This window comes from Ceratotherium simum, chromosome 7 (assembly GCF_057802395.1).
Source record: "Ceratotherium simum simum isolate JZ-2026a chromosome 7, ASM5780239v1, whole genome shotgun sequence".
Taxonomy (NCBI): Eukaryota; Metazoa; Chordata; class Mammalia; order Perissodactyla; family Rhinocerotidae; genus Ceratotherium; species Ceratotherium simum.
The window spans coordinates 13,450,891-13,474,517 of NC_141906.1; the positions used below are offsets into that span (position 1 = coordinate 13,450,891).

The window sequence follows — 23,627 nt, forward strand, 5'->3', positions numbered from 1 at the left end:
TATTTTTTATACTTTTATTTATTTTCTAAATTTTCTACAGTAAGCAGGAATATTCAGAGAAGTATGCAGAGGAGATATTGCCCATAATCTTAAAATTAACATTTTGGCCTATTTTTACCCAGTATTCATTCTTGGCATTTTATAAACATAGTTGAGATTATATTTTATGTTGGTGTGGGTCCTGCTTGGTTTTCATTTAACATAAGCATTTTTTGTGTGTGTGTGTGAGGAAGATCAGCCCTGAGCTAACATCCATGCCAATCCTCCTCTTTTTACTGAGGAAGATTGGCCCTGGGCTAACATCTGTGCCCATCTTCCTCCACTTTATATGGGACGCTGCCACAGCATGGCCCGACAAGCGGTGCATCAGTGCGCGCCGGGGATCCGAACCCGGGCCTCCAGGAGAGGAGCACGCACACTTAACCACTATGCCACTGGGCCGGCACCCTAACATAAGCATTTTTTAAGCTTAAATTCTTTATAAACTTTGTTTTTAGTGGTGGTATAATATTCTATCAAGTCTATCATATTTTGTTTAACCATTCCCTTATGGTTAGTTACATTATGATTAGGCATTTTCCAGTTTTTTGCTGTTAAAATAATGCCATAATGAAAACAACTTAGGAAACACAGCATTTAGAAGTGTTGACCCTGAAAGAATCAGTCTGGAGCCTAGAGGAACTGTATTCCCAGGGGATGGGTACACAGCAGGCACTCAGCAGTTGCCTGTGCTTAGTGAATGAGGGGACAAGAGTGAAGGAGTGTTCTATACATGATTTCAATAAATGATAACACAAAAGAATAAAGAATGTTTTACAGTAATGAAGGCCTGTCAAGAGGGACCCCAAAATAGACTGCAAAATCCAAACCTGTCACATTTTGATAGCTGCAGGGTTCTTCAATTTCAGCCACGAAAGATATCAGGGGGAGAGAGTGATTTGCAAATTTGTACATCAGAAATGTAGAGCTTGCTCTGTCTTTGTACCATGTTGAACAATCAAGTGGCAGTGATACTTTTCCAGGCTCTGAAGGAAGGGAACGTGGCAAGAGGGGACAGAAGCCTAAAGAATGGTTTGTTGTCTGTGTGCTGCCCTGAAACCAAATAAATTTGTGGAAGGCTATAAAAGTTTTCTTGGCTTGACTCTCTCTTTCAGAATTGGAAAGCAAAATAGAATTTCTCTGAAAAGTGTCTGTCTTTATTTGCACCTGGAGTGCTCTGTAATTTGGACCTTGTCAGAACAGCCTGTCTTTATTTTGAATTTGGAACCATTGACTCCCCGTTTCTTTCCACTGTGAGCTATTTATATGGCAAAAAGCATAAGTGGAGGCCTTTTTACCTTCTCACTCCCGACTTCAAGAAATAAATAAAGGAAAGCAGCATTCTCTAGAATCTATAATCCCTGAGCATCGGCCACAAAAAAGTGAAAAGTATTCTAATGCAGACGTCTGTGCAGTGGTGCTGGATTATGGATGGGTTATGGAGAAGCTTGGCTGCTGCTCCGACCCTCTGGGGCAGGGGGTCCTCATCACCTACCTGAGCGTACATTCCAAACATGTGTTGTTTGTCCATTTGTTCGTTCCATTCATTCATGTACTCGTTCATTCTGTTTGGTTCACTTCAGCTGTTGATCACCTAATGTTATATGTCATCCAGTGTGCAAGGCCTCAGTGATACAGCTGTGACTAAGACTTCATTCCTTCCTGTTTCTGTCAGGGTTCAATGGCAGTAATGAGAAACTAGCTATTCTAAACAGAAATGGGTTTAATACAGTGAATTGGATGCTTATGTCGTTATTGGAAGGGAGGAAGAGCAGGCTGTTGGCTGGCCTCTGGCAGTCACTCCTACAGCAAAACTCTGAAAATGATCCACTGGCAACCGTTTTCTTTTTCCTTTTTTCTCCCTCTTTTGAACTCCCCTTGCCCCCTTCTCCCAACTTCTCTGTCCCAGATCTTAGACTCTCCCCTTATGGGAAGAACTGTTTCAAAGAATTTATGGATTGTAAAGTGTTAATGATCAAGTTTGTTGTTAATAATAATAGCTGTCTCTGCTGACCACCTATTCAGTGTCCAGCTGTGTGCTAAGTCCTTTCCATGCCTTATCTCAATTCTCACATCCTCTGTTAGATAGTTGATATTATTATCTCCACATTACAAATAAGGAACCTGAAGCTAATAAAAGGTAAGCGACTTACGCAGGATAATTCAGCTAATAAGTAACATTTGAATTCGGACAGTGTCCCTGTCCAGAGGTACTTGCAGTTTAAAAGCAAAGCTAGACCAAAGAAGATACACCAGTGGCCAACGAGGACATGAAACGATGCTCAACATCATTAGCCATCAGGGAAATGCAAACCAAAACCATAATGAGATACGACTTCACACACACTAGGATGTCTGTATTCAAAAAGGCAGATAATTAAAGAGTGTTGTTAAGGATATGGAGAAATCGGAACGCTAATACACTGTTGGTGGGAATGTAAAATGGTGCAGCCACTTTGGAAATCAGTTTGCAGGTCCTCAAAAGGTTGAACATAGAGTTAACATATGACTCATGAATTCTTCTCCTAGGTATATACCCGAGAGAAATGAAAACATACATGCCCACATAAAAACTTGTACATGAATGTTCATAGCAGCATTATTCAGAATATCTCCAAAGTGGAAATAGCCCAAAAGTCCATCAGCTGAGGAGTGGATAAATAAAGTGTGCTATATCTATGCAGTGGAATATTATTTGGCAATAAAAAAAGAGTGAAGTACTGATATGTGCTACAAGGATAAACCTTGAAAACATTATGCTGATTGAAAGAAGCCAGTCACAAGAGATGGCATAGTGTATGATCCCATTTATATAAAATGTCCAAAATAGGGAACTCTAAAGAGATAGAAAGTAGATTAGTGGTTGCCTTGCGCTGGAGGGGAGATGATGGCTAGGGTATGGTGTTTCTTTTTAGGGTGAAGAAAATGTTCTAAAATTGATTGGGGTTGTGGTTGCACACCTCTGACTATACTAAAAACCATTGCACTGCATGCTTTAAATGGGTGAATTGTTTGACATGTGAATTAGATCTCAATCAAGCTGTTACCATACCAAAAAAAGAGAAAAGAAAGGCTGGAAAGGACAATGCTTACCCAAATAGATGAATTGCTAATGGTGGAATTTAGGAAATGGTGGATAAACTCCATATAATTCTTTTAAACTTTTGGCTTACATTAGTTTGTCCTCACTAGAATCAATGAAAAAATAGATTTAATTTGGCATAAAATTAAATATTTAGTTCTCAGTTGATTGGTTGGTGGACCTAGAGGTGATTTATTTCTTTCTCAGCTGTCTATTTTTCTAGGTTTTTCAATTTCTCGAAATCGAGAAAAGGGGTGTGTGTTACTTTTTATAAGCAAGGAACCAAAAATAAACTATGTCATAAAATGGGTATTCCATTGGGATATACAGAAAACATCACGACTTCCACATGTTGTGTCACTTGCATTAGTTTGAGAATTTTTGTTCTAGAAAAATATTTGGGGGAAAAAAGTGAGAGGTGTCGTAAGTGTTTGTGCCTGAATTGAGCTGGTGTCAGAATTCAGCCACTCCTGCCTTTCACCCTCTCATTTCACCCTCTCATTTCTTATTTGCCCTTTGAGTCTGTCCAAGGACCACCAAGTTGTTAATGATCACAATGGTGTGTACAATTTTGGGCACAACTTTATTTATAAGGAAAAAATGAGTGGGGGGTGTTGGCTAGTTATGTCAAATTGAATACTAGTAAAAGGAGGAAGTGTAGTGGGGCGTCCATGCCTTAGGTAATTTGTTCCATTTTATTGTCCAGGTATAATTGCTGATACCAGCATTTTTCATCATCTGCTTGTAACCCAGTAAAAACGTGATGAAAGTTACAAGGCCTTCACAGAATGGGAATTCACTGTAGCCCCTTCCTTTCCACCTGATCTTAGGGCGGACTGGACCATACACAGGTTTTTTTAACAGGATCTATGGATCAGCAAAGTGAAATTTATTGAGATACAACTGTATGTTTGAGGGCAGAATTTGCTGTCATACCATCAGAATAAAGCTGAGGATTTACAACCTGTGAGAGGCTTAAATGTGGAGAATTCTTTTCCCATTACGCGTTAAGTTGGCAACTTGGAGCATGACCTGGATTTCTCAGGGCTGGAGATGGCAAGCTCTGGGGCTCCAAGGCCTTCCGTTCACTGTGTGCACGGGTGTTTGTCTGTAAGTAAGGTCCAGGCGCATTCCTGGTAGAAGGAGGAGTAGGGAGTGAGGATGAGGGGAGCAGGTCTGCTAGGTGCCCCCCCACCTCACCCCGGTGAGCCTGCCAACACTTTGCTGCACACCTCTGGCACCTGGGCTCTCTGTCTCCCTGCTGACACCTGGGACTGCTAAGAGCAGGCCTGGAACAGCTCATAGGTATGGTAGAAAGAGAAGTCCCAGAGAACAAGGTTCAGGTGCTCGCCACACCACTTACAAGAAGAGCTCTTTGCCTTTGGGCAAATCACTTACCCTTCTTTAGGTTTTCCTGATCTCTAATAGAAATAATGCACCTATCTTACATGCTCGTGGTGACTCTTAAATGAAGATCATATGGAAAGCACATAGCACAGTGCCTGAGAAATTAGGCTTTTGATAAAAACCATCACCTCTTTCCCAATCCTCTTTTCTTCTTTGCCTGCCTTTCCCTGGCCTGGTCCTACACTGGGTTGGCAGAGAAAGTTACCTGATTTTTTCCACCTCCAATCAGGGGTCACTTATCAGTATTTTTTATTAAAATATTTTCTACCCACCTGCCTATTTTTGTGCTACATTTTAGTCTATATTGAACACATTTTTCCAACATAAAACCCATTGAAACAAAAAATTGTTTACTTCAGAGTAACACTGTCCAGTAGAACTTTCTGCGATGATGAAATGTTCTTGGCTAGTCTTGTCCTTTTGCTCTCTCACTTAGATTTTAAGACCAGTTTGCGAAGATCCACAGAAACCCCTGTGAGATCTTGATTGGTTTCACATTGAATTTACAGATTAATTTAGGGAAGAATCAACATCTTTCAAGAGAGCAGTGAACTAGAAAATGCAGAGTCCAGAAGCCAGGAAGTCAGTTTAGGAGGCTGTTGGAAAAGTCCAAGTGAGAGAAGATGGAAGCTTGGATTTAGGACTGTGAGAAGGGAGAGGAGCCAACACGTCAGCGACATTTCCAAGAAGAGTGGATAGGGTCTTCTTAATCCTTTCAGGGCAAAATAAGGCAGAGTCATAATAATACTTGCTGCCATTTATTGATAGCTCACTATGTACCAGGCAAAGTGCTGGCGAGTTACGGTCATCATTGCTTCTCCTTGCTCCAAAGTAGGCATTATTACTTCTGTCCTCTAGATGAGGCAGCTAAATCTCAGAGAGATTAAGTAACTAACCCAGTCACCCAGGGCAACAAAGCAGGTGTTCAACGCTAGATCTGCTCCTGCCTAAAGGCCACTGAACACTCGTCTAATCTTGGGTTGTCTCAGAGTATATTGGAAGTACTTTATGAAAATGTACTAGACCTTTTGAATTTTATGACTGAAATAAAAATGACAAAAATCCTGTTCTCAATCATAGCCAGAAAATGAAATTGGAATGTTTACCTAGTTTTATAATGTTTGATAAAAGATCTAGACAAGTCTGAATTTATGAGATCTATAAAATTTGAGTTGTTGAGAGGGCAGGAGGGCAGGCCTGGGGGTTGTAGATCAAGTGACTCTGTGGAAAACAGCAGAAGTGTTTTTGAATTCTGAAAGTGTTCCTGGTCATGTATTTCTGGGTAACATTTTGTTGATGTTTTTTTTCCATCAGTCAGAAAAAAAATAAATGGCCTTAATTAAAATTTCTATTGTCTTTGCCACAGAGGAAGGAAGCCTTTGATGGTTGTCATGGTGATGTCTGAATGTCACCGGTGAAGTGGGTAGTAATTGCCATCCAGAACCCTGAAATGAGCATTTATCATTTTCCTGGCCCTCTGAGAGGCTTGCAGAACCAAACTCCACATTTCCTTAATCGCCTTTTGAATTTGCATTTGTGCCAAATGTGTGAGTGTGAGGGAATGCGCTCTGCAACAGCCATGGTTAGAGTCGCTCGAGTCATGAAGTCTGAAACCCCATTTCTAATTGCTTTGTGCTCCTGAAGCAAAATGGCATATATGAGGTGCTCATGAAAACTCGCTGAAAGTAGTTAGGAACTACCAGCCTTTCACGTGGCACAGCAGGACAGCTTACAAGGCCTCCTCCCTCTCCCAGCTCTCTTGCCCACCTCCCAGGCCCTCTGAAGTCTTGCCTAATACACCACCTCTGCCGGCAGCCAGTTTAAAGTGGCTTGCACTTAATGCAAGGCAACTTGAAGTGCTGCCACTTACCCTAGTCCTCCTCATCCCTTCCTGCACCCGGCTGGCATACAGGAGCATGTAGGCAGAGTGCAGCTGTTTCTGACAGTAAAACCAGGTTCTTTGGCTGGCTTTGGGGTTTCTGCACAGTATGATTGAGGTGTAGGAAGGGGAATGGGGGAAGAATGATGTTGTGCAGGTGGGTAAGGTGGATGGGTTTTCAGGCTCTGTCTGCACATGTAGTTACCCACCCCCCCACCAGGCCTGAAGAGGACAGGACAGTGGCACCCATCCTCCCCAGTGGTGCTGTGCAGCTGCATAGTGTGGATGGATTTTCCTGAGCTCTGTCTGCAGGTGAGGTTACCTCTAGGTCTAGACAGGCTTGATGACACCTGCCACCCCCAACTGGATATCTGTTTTATAACCTTTCATGTAGAGTGGTGTTGTGACAAAGAGCAAAGAATTTGCCATCAGAGAACCTGGTTCAAGGTTTGGCTCTATCCTGTGTGAACCTGGGCAAGAACTTGACCTCTTGGAGCCTCGGTTTCTCTTTCATAAAATAGTAGTAATGACAGTAACTGCCTCTCCAGGTCATTGGAGCGCATGAGATGATGTCAGCTGTAAGTGCTTTATAATCAGCTGTGGATTTTAATTCATCAGTTATTTATTCAGCTCTCGTTGTATGCTAGGCTCTGTGCTGGAGAATTGGAGCTGACAGAGAGGCAGGGCAATAGGACAGCAATCAGAATCAGATGGTAACTGTGCGATCCCAGTGTGTAGCAGCAGGCACTGAACGCTGCCTGGTGTCAGGGAAGGCTTGGAGGAGGAGGTGACCCTTGCACTGAGTCTTGAAGGATAGATAAAAGCCAGAGAGACAGGGAGACAGCCTTTCAAGAAAAGGGAACAGTGTGTGCAAAGACACTGAGGCACCACTGGAGCCTGGGTATCCATGAAGGAGTGGTGGACCACGAGGCAGGGAACAAATAGAGGGTATTGTTTGCCTTTATTCAGAAGGTGAGGGGAGCTATTGGATGGTTTTAAGGCAAGGAGTGACACGATTTTTAGGTTTAGAGATATTATAGGTAGCTGTGTGGAGGACTATTGAAAGTTAATTGGGAGCATGTGCGTGAGTACAGAGACAGGATGAGGCTGTCTTAGAGGCTTAGAGCCTTAGAGGCTATTGCCGTCATCCTGATGAGAGTGGCGGTGGGGTTGGAGAAGATGGCTGAATTGCTGACACAGGAAGTCGAGTTGACTAGCCTATGACTGACAGGGAATGAGGGAGAGAGGCAGGATGACTTCTGGCATTTCTAAATGGTGTTACTGTTGGCTTTTTAGGAGGGACAGATTTTCATTGTGCAGGACAGTGTTGTTTATCACCCTGGGCCCCCTGCCCACTAAATACTCCCTAGTCATTGTGACTATGAAAATGTCACTGCCATTTTTCCAAATGCCCCTCGTTGAAAACCACGAGATCGTGGTTTCACACATGGGAAAAAAAGAGGAGAAATAGAGTGGGAAGGGTTTCATTTTGGAATATGTTGATTTAATGGTGCCTGGAGGATATCTTGGTAGAAGTGTCCTGACAGCAGTTGGATCTAGGGATCCAGGGCTCGAGAGAGTGGACAGCACTGGAGATAGCTTCAGGAGTTACACTCATGGCAGCGAATGAGCTTTCCCAGGGAGGATATTTAGCCTGAGAAGGGACAGGTGGATGGTAGAACCTTGGGGACCATCTCGATGTATCTCATTTGATCTTGCAAGCTGGGGAGGACTGACAGTGTTCTAAGGCCTACAGGGAAGGGGAATTGAAGCTTGGCAAGAGCAAATGACCCTTCCAAGTTTCTCTTTTATTTGGTTTTGGCACATTCTCTTCCTGGCCCAGCCAGTGTCCAGATGAGGCTGGGGAGCAGTGGATTTTGCCCCTTTTAGTTGAGGGCTCTTTAAATGTCTTGCTTTGTGGCCAATGGGACCAAGTGTCTCAGTGAGCGGGCTGTTACTATCACTGCATCACCTTGGCTTTAGAAGTCTTCGTGCATCAGTAAGGAGGCTTTTCACAATTGCTTTTTTCCCTGCAATGGCAGATTTTTCCTTGGTGCCCTCCGTGTTCCTGGTTCACTGATTAATAGACACTTGAGGAATTGCAGGGAGGCATTTAACATGCATCAGATACCATCACTAGCAGAGAAGGTGATCCGCTGAGCTCTCTCTCTGCAGTCTGCATCCCTCCCCGCCGACATAGTTTGATGTCGGGGAATTGAGCCTGGATCTGGAGAAGCGCAGTTTAAATGTGTAATTCGGAGTCAGTGAGGTGCAGCTGTCTCCCAAGTGAGGAGTCAAGGAGGTTTTGCACCCCCATTTCCTTTACATTAGCTTTTTCAAAGATAGGAGTCACTTTGGGTTAAAGATCACCAACAAGTTCTGGGCTCTAACCTTCAGCCTTTCAGCCGGTACTCACACCAGGGTGTCGGGACTTCCAGACAGGGATGTGGAGGGCTGGTGATTTATTTTCAGAGCGTGGAGATTCTGGTAAGAATGGCTTCTTCTGTTAAGCCCTTAACCGGTACCACAGTTTTCCTCTTGTCTTGGAAATGTAAGGAGCTAGTTTTGCCATCTCATTTTCGTGGGGAAAAGTCCAACCTTTGACTCCAAGTCTGGAGTCAGTGGACCTAGGTTTGAATCCTGGCTCTGCCCCTATCCAGTTGTGTAATCTTGCACAGACTCCTTAATTTTTCTCATCCTCAGTTTGCTCATCTGGGTAAAATGGAGATAATAGTACCCAGCTCCTCGGATTATAATAAGGCATGAGATAGTGCCTGCAGCATGTCTGGAATATGATACGGTATGATATAATACGCTCACTGAAGGTACTGTTATGGATATCTCTCTTTTATCTCCTGTGGTTCTTCATTCACCATCCCTCCTTTCTGCATGCATTTTTGGCTCTCTGCAGAAGTCTGGCACACTGGTGTGGTGGGTCCTCTATTTAGGGATGTGGACAGCTAGTAGGTTTTCTTTAGGGAAAGGGGACCTTGATAAGACTGGCTACCCTTATTCACCTCCTTGAAACCAGGCACTGTTTAGAAGGTCTGTCACAAAGCCCACACTGGCAGTGTGGGGCTGTAACTGGAACCCACCCAGTTCTGGCTCCAAACCCACACTCTTCCACTGACTTTGATGCCTCTCCCCTGCCCGTCCCCTCTCAGTCCTGCTTTGCCCCCCCAAAACCAAAAAGAAAAGAAAGAAAGAAATGCTAGAATAAAACCAGAAAAGTCTGTCAGGCTATTCTCTCGGGGCTCAGTGGTTTGCTCACTGGAAAGTCCGTGTTCTCGGTGTCTTGTGGGTCAGACGCCTTCTTCCTGCTGTGTTCCTCAACCTGGGGCTCCTTTCCTGAATGGGCATCACTAGGAAGTTGAGAAGGAAACTGGTTTGGGTGGGGGGTTTCCAAAATCATCCCATTTTGCTCCTTTCTAGAAGTGAGATAGGCAGAGGGAGCCCCTCCCTGACCGGACGTCTGGAGTCCTTCTCCCTGTCCCCCACCCCAGCACAGAGGGTAGGATGGTCTCCCTTCTCTGGGTGATGGAGGGATGCTGGGCCAGTTGCCCTGTGCGATTGGGCCTCCAGAGTCCCTTGGTTCTGTTAATACCATTGCTAGAAGACCCTGAGAGGGGGGCAGTTGGGAAATAGGCAGTGTTAGGAGGTCCCAAGCGGGCATATGAGAAAGCAGTCGTGGAGGGCGGAAGGGTGCCCTAACCAATTCAGGACAGCATGGAGGCTGTGCGGAGCAGCTGCAGGAGGCTCCTCCCACTGGAATGTGGCTGGGCTACTTGACCTCTTACACCCCTCTGACAGCTTTATCTTTTCCAAACAAAGACCCTGTGCTTTTAATTCCTCATGGATGTCCCCTGCGCTCTGGGCACAGCTAGCCCTCAGATCTGTGTGCTGATACTTTACAGCACAGCCCTGGTTATGGAGTCAAGTACTAAATGTCATGGTTTATGTGGGTCATTCCACACTGCACACCTGTGAGTGAGCTCATGTGGCCGACTTTGTGCCTGTCTTGGTTTCCTCCTTCTGTGATTGCCCTGACTTCAACGCAGCATGGGAAAAGTTGCTAGCTGTGTCCCCCTTGTGGTGAGTACCAGAGGGTTACCGCCTCCCCTGTCACCACTTTCTCAGCCCCATCAGTGTGGAAGGACAGGGAGAAAAGGAATCTAGTAGAGCAGCACCAGGCATCAGAGCTGGAAGGGTTTCCTGTGCTCATCATCTCCAACCTTTTCCCATTGTACAGGTGAGAAGCCTGAGGCCCAGAGAAGGAAAGCCACCTGTTTGCTTCCCACTTGCCTGGTATTGTGATTATTTGCCTTCAACAAATTAAATGCCTGAAGTAGGGTGCAGACAGAGGAGACATCATGATGCAGGAAAAGCGTTTGGCTTCTGGACTTGGATTCTAACGGGAATGCTAAGTCATTCTGAAATGTATGGCCTTGGACAAATGATTTAAGCCCTCTTAACCTCAGTTTCCTAAGATACCTTGCAGCGTTGAAGTGACTGTTAGACGTAATACGTGCAAGCATCTCAAGCAGGTACAGTGGTAGGTATTCAGGAAACGGCGACTGTTATTTTAACGTAGTCCCAGTGGTTTGTTAATGGATACTGGCTACATTGGACTATTAAAGCTGTGTATCTAAAAGAAAAAGCTTTGACATAGGGATTGTCAATCTCAGTGTAAGCTTCCTGTGAGATGGGGCTTAAGGAACCTAACCCAGCTTCCGCTATAGGGTTGTGACCACCTGCTCCTGCGGCCAGTTCCTGGGAGTTGGGCCTAGGTTCTCAGCCATAGCTCTGTACAGGGCCTTATTTCTTTGGTTTCCCACCAAAATATCACCTCATGCTCAGGATCTCTTCATCCCACCCATGTATTTCAGAAATCTCTTGACTTACGTAATTGCTAAATGGTATATTTCATGGATTAATAGATTCATGGAGCTAGAGAGGAGCATAAGGTCATCTTGGCAGATTGCAGGCCTGGGTTTGTGTTTTTTCTTTGGCAACATCTTGCCAAACAGTGTTTTGGCCTGGGCTTGAAAACTTCCACCAGCAGGAGGCAGCCAGCCAGCCTGGTGTTCAGAGGCCACTCTGTGACACTGTGACACTTAATTCCTTGAAAAATATGCCTCCCAGTGACTCCACCCACTGATCCTAGTTCTACCATCTTGGGCCTCAGGGAGCAAATCAAATTACTCTTCCTCATGAGAGCTCTTCAGAGATGATGATAATGGTCATGTGCTCTGAGTCTTCCCAGGCCATCAAACTCCAGTTCCTTCAGCCATGTGGCTTTGACCCATTGGTGCCCTTCACAGTTCTGGCTTGTCTCTCTTGCACATGCTCCAGCTTTCCATTCTGACTTGGAGGTGTGGTTATCAGAAGTGCACACAAGATTTGAGTGGAGTCTGATCAGTTCAAAATAGAACATTTTTTACTTCCCTTGTTTTGGACTTCATACTATTATTAAGGGAGTCCCAGGGTCCTAGTGGCTTTGTGACAGCTTTTCTACACTGTTGACTAATTGAGTTTGTAGTAAATCAAAGCCACTGAGGTAATACAGATTCTGTATTATTTCCTAGAGCTGCTGTAACAAGTTACCACAAACCTGGTGGCTTGAAACAACAGAAACTTATCCTCTGACAGTTCTGGAGGCCAGAAGTCTGAAATTAATGCGTCACAGGGTTGGTTCCTTTTGGAGGCTGTGAGGGAGAATCCATTCTATGCCTGTCTCTTTGCTTCTGGTGGTTGCTGGCAATTGTTGGCATTCATTGGCGTGTAGATGCATCCCTCCAGTCTTTGCCTCTGTCTTCACATAGCCTTCTCCCCTGTGTGTGTTTTATATGCCACTTGAATCCAAACCAATGACACTGGATTTCTATGCAAGGTCTTTTGACTGGACACAAGTATTCCTATCTCTAAAATATATTTTTCATGTTTGTTAGTGGAAATGAGTCACTGAAAGATGGATCTTAAGACAGGAAGTTAATTTTAAAACAATGTATGATGTTTTTTTCATAATCCTTGTTTTCAGGAACCTAGTGTTAATTTATGGTTAGTAATAACTATGACCTTGAGCAATTCTCTAACCCTCCCAGATCTCAGTTTCCTCATTTGTAAAACAAAGAGGTTGGGTGAGGTGAGCCCTGTGTCATTTTCAGCTCTTAATACTGTGATTTCTGGAAAGCAGGGGTTCTCCTTTGTGATAAAATAGGTCTCAAATTGGTTTAATAAGCTGATTGAGAATTTACAGCACTTGACTAAGACGATATTATCATTCAGGAATCTGAAAATCTGAAAAACTGTCCTTTTGTTCATCTCTGACAGGATATGGAGACTAAGCTGTTAATACCCACCTCCTTCTTGTTGATTACTTGCCTTTCAGGTGTAAGACACAATAGGATTGGCATCTGGTGGACTCTCAAATATTTGTTACATGAATGAATGAATATACTTATGTCACATATTGTTGTTGGGGGTAAGTAATGCAGTATCGCTCAGGTCTGCTCATCTAGTAATTGGGGGTCTTTTAAGATTGTCTTTGAATACCTAGTGGAAGCAGTTATTTTTAAAAGATGGTGGCAACTTTTTTGTGTGTGTGGGGGGGGGAAGATCAGCCCTGAGCTAACATCCGTGCTAATCCTCCTCTTTTTGCTGAGGAAGACCAGCCCTGAGCCAACATCTATTGCCAATCCCCCTCCTTTTTTCCCCCAAAGCCCCAGTAGATAGTTGTATGTCATAGTTGCACATCCTTCTAGTTGCTGTATGTCGGATGTGGCCTCAGCATGGCCGGAGAAGCGGTGCGTCGGTGCGCGCCCGGGATCTGAACCCGGGCCGCCAGTAGCGGAGCGCGCGCACCCAACCGCTAAGCCACGGGGCCGGCCCAGTGGCAACTTTTTGAAGTTGCTTTCTGGAGCAGTATCTTTATCCATGATGTGGGTGGCTGTTGAGGGCTGGACTCCAGGGCCTGTGCTCTAAACATGACAGTAGACTGTGCATTTTTCAGGTTGGAGGAGGTCTGTGATCTTGTCCAGGCAGCACCTGGTCAAATGCTTCTCTGTTGTAGGAGTCCTCGCCTGCTCTCAGTGGCCCCTGTGGGTGTCCCTAAGGGGCTGCAGCCACTGGTACCTCTCTTCTTTTGGATTCTTTAGGGACAGCACGGTTGGCGGTGCCTCTCTGGATTTTTCACTCTGTAGAAGAAGCAGTCTGCTGACTGTCTTGGGGCTTACCTCTTCGGGAGACCAGTCAGGGAAGGCTAAGGGCAAGTCTACTTGTTGGGAAGATTCTTCTAAGATTTTTTTGTGAGAAGGAAAATTTTTGGACTATTTTTGCCATCTTTTAGTTCTTACTCGTCTGCAAGAAATCCTTATTCTTTAAAACAGATCTCCTTCCTAAAAGGAAGATCTTCTCCAGAATAGGTGGTGTTGGTACAAGATAGAGTTGCAAACTCAGATGTCGCTAGAGGCTAAGCAGATAAAAAAGCAGCCTGTGTTTATGCTCTCCAACTTGCTTTTGGAATACTCAGTCCACTCCATTTATCTTTTGTTTTCCAAATTCTGATTGAGATATGGGTACAAAGAAATTTCTCTCTTATAAGAAAATTAGAAATGGAAGTGTGATGATAAATAGCACTAGGTGTACACCCTCAACATCAGGAAGCAGTAGGGAGTGGTGGGGACTGCAGTGAACTAGAAAGGCCATTCCACCTCTCATGGGAGCCCAGTGTTGCCACAGTTTTTGTTTTTCCAAGGTGAGCTGGATTTTTACATGAAATTTTCCACTTTTTAAACTTAGGCTCCATTTTTAAAATCTGTATGGCTCAAATAAAACTAATTTTGGGGACGAATTAGGTCATCAATTTGTAGGTCATCAATTTGAAGCCTCTGATACATGTTGGGGCAGGTTGGCATGTGGGATGGGCTCCCAGGTCATCTCTGTCTCTGGGTTGGTCTGGTCTGGTACACTGGTCCTAGGTGTGCTGTGTGTGGAGGGGACTGCTTATGTTCATCCTTGCATATGGATATGGAGGAATCCAAGATATGTAAAGTAAAAAGCAAGTTATAGAATTATATGTATGCTTTTATTCTATTTATGTGAATTTTTTTCTAAAAAGGTGTGCATATAAAATTTTAAATGCATAGGGCCGGCCCCGTGGCTTAGCGGTTAAGTGCGTATGCTCCGCTACTGGTGGCCCAGGTTCGGATCCCGGGCGCGCACCGACGCACTGCTTCTCCGGCCATGCTGAGGCCACGTCCCACATACAGCAACTAGAAGGATGTGCAGCTATGACATACAACTATCTAGTGGGGCTTTGGGGGGAAAAAAAAAGGAGGAGGATTGGCAATACATGTTAGCTCAGAGCCGGTCTTCCTCAGCAAAATGAGGAGGATTAGCATGGATGTTAGCTCAGGGCTGATCTTCCTCACACAAAAAATAAATAAATAAAATAAATAAACAGGGCCGGCCCCGTGGCTTAGCGGTTAAGTGCGTGCGCTCCGCTGCTGGCGGCCCCGAGTTCGGATCCCGGGCGTGCACTGACGCACCGCTTCTCCGGCCATGCTGAGGCTGCGTCCCACATACAGCAACTAGAAGGGTGTGCAACTGTGACATACAGCTATCTACTGGGGCTTTGGGGGGGAAATAAAATAAAATAAAATAAAATAAAAATATATTTAAAAAAATCTCAAAAAAATGCTTACAAAAAAAATTTAAATGCATAAAAATTTCATAAAGGCAGAAAACAAAAGCAAAGGTACACAAGAAGCTGGTAAAGGTATTGCCTCTGAGATTAACACCGAATTGGAGGCAAGAAAGGGAACTTCTGCTTTTTTAGTTTATACCCTTCTGTAACACGGAGTACTTAATTTTTGGAAGGCAAAATGAATAGAGTTGTTGGGAAGTATACTTGCTGTATAAAGAGTATAAGCCTTCAGCGCTGAGAGTATTGAGGAAGGAAGAAAGCAGAGTGGCCTGGAGTGATCAGGAAGGACGCCTGGGAACAGAAAGGGCTTTGAGAATTGGGCAGAATTCGTAAGAGAAGAGGACAGCAGAAGCCAAACTGAAGGGTAGGAAAGACAGGGTGACTTGGGGACTGGGGAACAGTTCAGTTTGGCAGGAGCCGAGAGTACAGGGAAGTGGTGAGAGAGAAGGAGGCCTTAGCAGTGAGGAACCATGGAGGGCGTGTAACAGGAGATAATGGGCTGAGAGCCGTGCTCCAACACAATCAGTCTGGCAACAAGGACCAGGAGTTTAGAGGCAGGGCCACAGGGTGGGAGCCTGTCACATGGCCTCCTTTGGCTCCCAGGTAGCCGTCACTGATCCCTGCTAGGGTGTTGCCTGGTGAACAGGGTGATATCTATACACCTGATGAATAAGCTCGTGGCACTTCCTGTTCCTCCTCTCCCAGGAGTGTAGGCTTTGGAAGCTGGCTGACCTCTGCCAGAGCTCGATGTGGTTACTGTACCTCTGAAGCCAGCATGTCTCCCCAGACACTTCAGAGGTTCTGTGGAGCGACTGGCCGTTGGCTGAAGTGTAGCCACTAAGAACAAGCCCACGCTTTTGGAGTCAGGCAGATCTGGGCTTGAATTCTGAGCTTGCCACTTAGTAGTTCTGTGGCCTTGGGATGGCACTTGACCCCTTTGGGCCTCAATATCACTGTTAAAATGGGGATAATACGATTTACCTTCTAGGGTTATTGTACGTAGCAGATTGATACTTCGCGATAGATGTACCTTGCTTTACTTTTATATTACAGCACCCACTCTAATCTGTAGTTATGTATACATATATTACTTACGTTTAATATATAAAATATATATTTGTTTGTATCTATTTATGACCATATCAGTTTATTCTATTGGATTGCAAACTCCTATTCAATGGGGATAATTATGTTCTAATCATTGTTTTACCCTAAAGCTCTCAGAGTGCTAAGCACATTGTAGGGCTAAATAAATGTTGGCTGAATGGAGTTTGTGCTCTTAGACCTAATCCAGTCTTTACAGCAATTGACTTGGGATAGATGAGGATGTGTCTGTAGGCTGGGGCCTATCTCGTCTGTGGCTAAAATAAGTTTTGTCAAATGCCCTTGTCAGATGACCTGTCAGGATGGCTTGTGGGTTTTTCATTCTGCTGTGGCAGATCTAAATTTTGTGGGGCTTGATGTTTATACATTTTGGGAGGCCTTCTTTAAAAATACATAAAATTGCAGAAAGCATGTAATCACGTTGTTAGGGCCCTTCTAAGGCTTTGGAAGGGGCTTGTGAAAATGAGGGGCCCTAGAGCGTGAGCTTCATTAGTTTCACAGTAAATCATCTCTGCATTTAAAGATTTATGGAACACTCCCTACAGGCAGGAGCAGGAGTTAGGAAGGATGTGGAAATTTCTAAAAAGGAAAAAATGGTGGTAATGGATACAGGTTTTAGTAAAACTGTCATCCCAAGTAGAGTCAGAACACCATCCCTGTATTTTTTTTTCATTCAACAAATATTTATTGAGCACCTCCTGTGTGCCAGGCACTACGTAGGCATTGGAACATCGCTGTGAAAATAGAAGTTCTTGTCCCGGGGAGCTTATATTTCAAGTGGTCACCTGCCTTGTGACCTGCAGCCTACATGTACGTACTTGTGGACTTGAAGAGCCACAGTGTTGATCTGAGGCTGTGGCGGTAAAGCCACAGGCAGTAAAGGTACCTTGAGCCCTTAGTTTCCCTTTCTAACTCCTCTCCCCTTCTCCTGTCCAGGCCTGTTCTGGGAGTGGGGGCCCCATGGTTAAACTGATGCTGAGAGGACCTTAATGATCCCAAACAGTAATGGAGGAATCATAGATTGTTACCAGGGGTAGTGGGTATGGTGGCTTGTAACTGCTCGGTTCCTTCTCTGCTCTGACCATGTGAAATAGTGATAAAGGAGCCATCATTTCTCCACCGAAGGCTCAGCTTTGGGGCTGATTTCAGCCTCCGTGTGGCAGAGCAAAACCGAGTGAGCAATTTCTTTTGACTCCAGAGGTCATAAGTGGAGATGTTTCTTGTGTCCTGCTTCTAGACAGGCAGCCAACCCTACAGTCTCAAAGAAGAGAAGACTCAGGACCTGGGGACACAAAGTGCGTGCCTCGCTGTTTACTCCCCGCCCGTGTTCTGCTTGGCTACAGCAGGGCTGTGACTCAGAGCTGGAACTGTGTTCCTGCGTCGTTGCCAGATTTTGCGTGGGGGGTGGGGAGGAAGGAGAATGAATGAGTAGAAGCAAGTGGCTGCTGAATTTGTAACACCTTGGGAGGCAGCTGCTCCAAAACCAAAATTGAGAGAGAGCCTGTGGGCGCGCTGGGAGCCTCCGCTTCACAGGTGGCCGGGCTGCCCTCCCTGTCTGATCTGGACTGAGTCTTCCTAAGGCCAAGGCTGGGGAAGACACAATCCTGAACATGGAGCTCGAGGAGAGAGTGAGTGTGTCTGCTGCCTTTCTCAGCGAGAATGGGAGAGCAGGTTAGTCCTGTACTGGTTTCGTAGGGATTCAGTTTGCTGTGATATATTCTGATTCATGAAAGTCAGGTAATGACTGAGAGAAAGGGAGTTTTCGACAGGTTGGTTGGGAGCAGTTAAAAAAAAAAAACAACCCAGACAATCCAATTTAATAGGGAATAAATAGGACAAAAGTGTCATTAACTACACCTCTGTGATGTCATTCCAAAGGATATTCTGTTGGCAAGTGAGAAGGGAGGACAGCTGTTCTGCCTGTTCCTTTGTGTTTTCAGTTATGTGTAGTGTTGTTACATTTCAGTCTGTGGCTTCGGAACTAGTCTGAGATGAACCTCAGCGTCTTAAGATGTTGTAGCTGGAAGATCCCTGAAACCTCTCCTGGTCCAGCCTTCTCATTTTACACTTGAGGAACCTGACTTACTGAAGAGTATTAAACAGAAGCATAGAACTGGGTGTTCTCTGAGGTCGAAAATGTTTCCCATGAGGTTTTAAATCTTGGGTAGAGTGTGTGTCCCTGGCTCAGCGCAGTCTGCTGGGGAGGTGGTTTTCCCTGGGCTGCACTTTCTGAACCATGGGGCTCGACCCAATGAGAGACAGGAGTGTGGCTGAAGGAAGGCGCCTATTGATCTTCAACCAGTTTGCCTGGCAGGTGAGTTCTTTAAATAGAAGTTTAAACAGCAGGCTGGGTGTTGTGCCTTAACTCAAAAGGAAGAAAATGTGTTCTTGAGCCTCTGTCCTACAGCAGGCTAATAATACTGGAGTTTGCAACATGGGAAAAGGCAAAGCAACTCTATTAGAGTGGAGTTTTAGAGCTAGCCAAAGAAAAATATAACAGGCACTGAAGCTTGAGTGTCTTTTGTAGGCCGGGCATGTTATCAGTACTCTTCATAACAATCTTGCAGGGTGGAATTGTCTTCTCTTTTTACAAATAAAGAAACCAACACTCAAGAAGGTCACTAACTCATTCAAGGTCGTGTACTGCCAGTGTGCGGCAGAGCTGGGATTTAAACTCCAGTCTCTGTGACTCTCAACAGCCTGGGGTTCATGCTCTGCAGGCCTCATGTGGCCTCTCCAGATGGAGAGCCTATCCCCTCATTGGACAGAGGAGGAAACCAAGACCCAGAGAGGCTGAGTATTTGCTTGGGGGTAGGAACTGGTTGGTAGTAACAAAGCTGGCACCTCAACTCCTAGTACATTGCTTCTCTGCCAACTTCCTTTAAAAAAGTTAGGGGAGGGAAGGCTATCTGGGTTTGATTTCCTCGTTCTATCGGAGTTTGGCTTTAATCTTTTTATGTTTATTGAGGTCCTGTGAAGCCAAAATTAAAACTGTTAACCAAGTAGCGATCTTAACTTCTGGGCCCCCATGTGGGAACTTGGGAAGAAGACGGGTTTGCAGCAGACTTGGGTTTACAGATGAGTTTGTGGGTTACTGGGTCAGAAGAGGTAATTTATGAAATGAATTGGCCACCGAATGGATCTGAAAACATCTGGAGAGCCTAATGAAATAGAGAACTTTTCAAATCATGCTGGAAGACTTCAGTCTGTTAAATCTAGAGTTTGGAAAGGACAGACCTCTCTTTGCAAGATGTGAGAGCTTTCGGTTAATTTTGTGTTCACTCAGTTAATTTTGTGACTGTCTCCTGCCTGGCTCTGTCTGTGCCAGGCTCTGCCCCTTTTGTCACCTTTGGGTGAGGAAAGCGGTTACTGACTGCCCCTCCAGGTGGTGGGTCTGGGGTTTGGCTGGATTTCAGTGTCTCTGCCTGGTTGGGTGGGTGAGTGAGTCAGGTGTGGACAGTGTGGGAGTCAGTGTGGAAGGCCCTTACTTGGTCTGTGCCATGCTCCCCAGGGCTGGTGGAGTCTCCCAGCCTAGGTGGACGATCCTTTATCAGAGCCTGTGGGCCCCTGCCTCCCCAACTCTCTCTTGGGGGATCTGTGATACGTTGGGTTGCTGAAATCAGACAATGAGGTGGGTTCTGCACAGCCTCTCCCTAGAGGTGACGTGTGTTTGTGCTCAGGCTGTTGAGAGAAGGGGGTTCAAGTGCCTACTCCATGGATATTACTGTTCTGTGATGCAGGAGATGTAAGAGAAATAAGTGAGTGACTGCTCCCAGCCCTCCAGAAACTTAGGATCCTACTGGAGGTAGGGGTGAGGGGGAGGAGAACAAACATGAAATAGGCAGAGAGCAGTATGAGAAAGGATATAATCAGTCACCAAATTGTAGGTTTCACACCAAATTCTCGCCCAGTTCACAAAAGGGAGATACAGGTGATGCTTGTATTATCCTCCTGTGTGTGTTTAATCACTCAGTAATTTTTTCTCGGGTGTTTACATTCCGTTCTTTGATTCTCTCTGTCGAGTATATAAACTCTCCTTTGCAGGAGTGGAGGAAGTTGCAGGGGAGGGCTAATTTCTCCAAATTATATTGTAATACAGTTGGGAGAGAGCCAAGGATGGAGCGTTCTTGGCATGTTGGTGTCTCATTCTTCCTTCCTCTGGCTGTAAGAGCAGAAGCCACTGCCTTCTGATGGCTTATGACCCTTTGGGTTCTTCTCTCTTTATTACCTGAGTCCAGAATTCTGCAGGGTTAGCCAGCCTGTTTGGAAGCATGGCCTCACTTTAAGTTAGGAGCCTCTTTAGTCATTTTTCATTCATTCATTCAGGAAGTATAATAGTGCCAGACACTTATAGGCTGATAATAGCAGTGAAAAGACAGGCAAGGTACTTGCTCTCCTGGAATACACATATTAGTTAGGGAGACTGAGAATAATCAAACTTATCCCTAAGTAAGAAAAATAACAGTAATAATTAAAATAGGGTGACGTGATATGAAGTGACTGGGAGCCTACCTCAGTGGGTGGCTGGGAAGGACTCTGAGATGGTGATAATTCTGCTGAGATCTGAATGACAGGAGACCAGTTATGAGAGCATGGGGGAAAGAGCTAGTACAAGGGTTGTTAAATAGGAAGGAGCCCAGTGATCATGGAATAGAAAGGAGGCCAGTGTGGCTGGGGCAGGATGGGGAAGCAGGAGAGTGGTACAAGAAGAGGACGGAGCTGGGCAGGGCCAGATCGTCTAGGATCTTGTAAGCCAAGGTAAGGATTTTGAATTGTATTGTATGTGTGACGTGGAGCTGTTGAGAGTTTAAAGGAGAAATGTCATATGATCTATCTTACATTTTAAAAGATCAGTCAGGCTGCCAGTGAGGAGAATGGGTGGTACAGAGCCCAGGGTGGGAGGAGGAGGAGCAGTTAGGAGGCTGTTGCAGTATCTTATCAAGAGATGACTAGGGTGCTGGCTATATAGATGGAGAGAAGTGGATGAATTCAGAGTAGAGGCAACAGGACATGCTAATATACTATGTGTGGAGGTTAAGGTAAAGAAAGGAATGGCAGATGACTCCAAGGTTGTTGGATAGTGATGCTGTTAATGGAAGTGACGCTGTTAGGGAAGCCTGGAGGAGTATTGGGAGTGGGGGGAGGATGCTCATGCTGTTTTTGCCCTGTTAAAATGTAGATGCCTGTTAATCATTTCCCTAGTCAAGGCACAGTCAGGTTCAGCAAATGTTAACTGAGTACTTTCTGCACGCCAGGCATGTGTGAGGCTCTTGCATGTATGTTCCCTCATTTTACCCTCACAACAACCTTTTGGAAGGATATTATTATTGTTCCCTATTTGCAAATAGAAGAGCTGAGGCTCAGAGAGGTGAGGTGGCTTGTTCTAGTTTGAACCCAGATCTTCTGACTCCAGTTCCCTGGGCTGACTTGTTGCTCAGGGCAGATATTGAAGGAGGCTGGTTAGTGCTGTGTTGATGGCTTTCGCTGGGAGAGAGAATGGGGGACCACATGTTGGCTCATCAGGGATGGATTCGCCTGCTTCTGGAAGAAAGGCCTGTCAGAGTAATGCCCATGTGCAGCAGGCTGTTGAAAATCTTGACATTTTCGAAATAGTACAAGCTCTCAAGACCACTTCAGTAAGATTCTCAGCTCCCTTAGGAAACACCATGTGAACAACAGTGACACTTTGCACTAAATGAGCAATTTTGTAAGTGTTAAATAAAACAAAAAGAGCTTAAGAAATGTTGAGGGACTGTGGAGATGCTGTTTACTCTGCAGCCCAAGTGGAAACTGAAGGAGAGGGGGAGATAATTTCTTGCATTCTTGGATTTCAGTTACCAATTTTTGGATCTAACTAAGAGCGTTATTAAGTTACCAAGAATCCCTGGTTTTCTTAAGACACTGGGAATTAGAACAAAGATAGTAAGTGCCTTAACAAGCCTGGAGGCAGTGCTGAATGTGGCCTCAGGTTTGCAAGGTGACTCTTCTACAATATTCCGTGAGCCGCATTGAGGAGCTAGAAGGTCCAGAGTGGCAAATGCTGCCGAGCATACCAATGAGAAGAGCCTTGATAGAGTCCCTCCTTAGGCTTTGAGGCCGGACACTCTCCTTACATTTGGAGCTGTTTCTTCTCTTGATAGCATGGGCTAGATAAGAGCTGGTGCTCACAGAGCAGATCTGTCACACTCTCAGCATACCAGTACCACCCCTGTCAGAAAACCTGATTTATCAGGGTGCTCTGACCTCCACTCTTGAGCACCATTCACATAACTCCAGAACTTCTTGCCGTGCTAAGTAATTGGAACCTTTATGTTTAACCAGCCAGAGTCACTGGTCACATTATAGTCAAAATCTATATGAATGGAAAATTAATCTTGCAAAAACATTACAAGAAACTATAAGACCCGTTTATATTTTGACTTGCCCTGTCTGTGGTTGTAGGTGGGCTTTTCCTTATGCTGAGTTCAAATCGATCTCCAGTTCCTCCTGGTTCTCACTCTGTTCTCTTATCAAGTCTCTTGGGTTTGCTGTCAGACTTCTTTAGGGCCTAACCCAAGTCCTTCCTGGCCCAGGGCTTGTGAAGATGTGCTTATTTCCGTGGCTGATTACCCATGGCCTGCCTTCACGGGAATCATCCTTCCCTACCACCTTCCGTCTATGCTCCCTGGTCTTCTAGGTGAGGTTGGCTGCTGATAAACTTGGAGGGACTGCTCCCTGGAGAAAGAGTGGGGCCTGAGAATAAAGGCTGGGTTGTGTTTTACCTCGTTTGCCAAGTTACTTTCTCAGTAGCCTGAAGAGAAACAGAAGTCCTTGTATGGAAGAGAGAAAAGTTTCTGTGCTCATTGAAACCAGCCACCTGGCTCCCAGCCGGGCCATCTCCATCACTACCAAGGAGCAAGGTGGCAATTCAGGTTTAAGAACAGGTATTTCAGGGGATTTGTCTGTACCTGCTAAATGCATCTTGAGACAGGGTGATAGGACATGAGATTCTTCAGGGGTATTAGAAAATCAGGAAATGGAGCAGACTGGGGGCTTTTGAGCTGAAGGGTCCGGATAGCAGGTAAAGTCAAAGGACTTTGCAATCTTCAAATGGGTGTGGGGATCTGTTTAATAGGCAGCCTTCATTTGGAGGATGAGCCTGGAGTCGTAGAAAGAGATCAGAAGGGTGGCGGTGTGCAGGACCACAGGAATTGACTGTTGCTGTGGGCAAGTCATTTGCCCTTTCTGGGCCGCACTTTTCGACTTGTGGCCTGATGTGACAAAACACGGCCTGCCCTACTGGATATTTGGGAAGATTGAATGAAATAGCCCAAGGACCTAACTCTTCTTCTTTTGCTCAAAAAGTGCTGACCCAGAAGCTCTGCCATTAACAAGCTGGGCGAATTTGATCAGAAATGATCAAATTTTAAGAC

The 23,627-nt window shown here is 45.1% G+C and overlaps 1 protein-coding gene across 15 annotated transcripts in view; it reads left to right on the forward strand.

Annotated features, from left to right (window-relative positions):
* PLEKHA7 (pleckstrin homology domain containing A7) overlaps window positions 1–23,627 on the forward strand; it is a 214,460-nt gene that overhangs the window by 98,931 nt on the left and 91,902 nt on the right. The window contains exon 1 of one of the 15 annotated variants that reach the window (XM_087433162.1): window positions 12,831–12,888. The exons of 11 other annotated variants lie outside the window; for them this stretch is intronic. In XM_087433162.1, the coding sequence (XP_087289288.1) occupies window positions 12,851–12,888 (38 nt within the window). In that variant the 5' untranslated portion in view covers window positions 12,831–12,850. Of the gene's footprint in view, window positions 1–12,830; window positions 12,889–18,875; window positions 19,027–19,060; window positions 19,468–20,881; window positions 20,974–23,627 lie in introns of those variants that run through there. 3 more of the 15 variants (XM_087433163.1, XM_087433159.1, XM_014783315.2) reach the window with 3 other exon arrangements.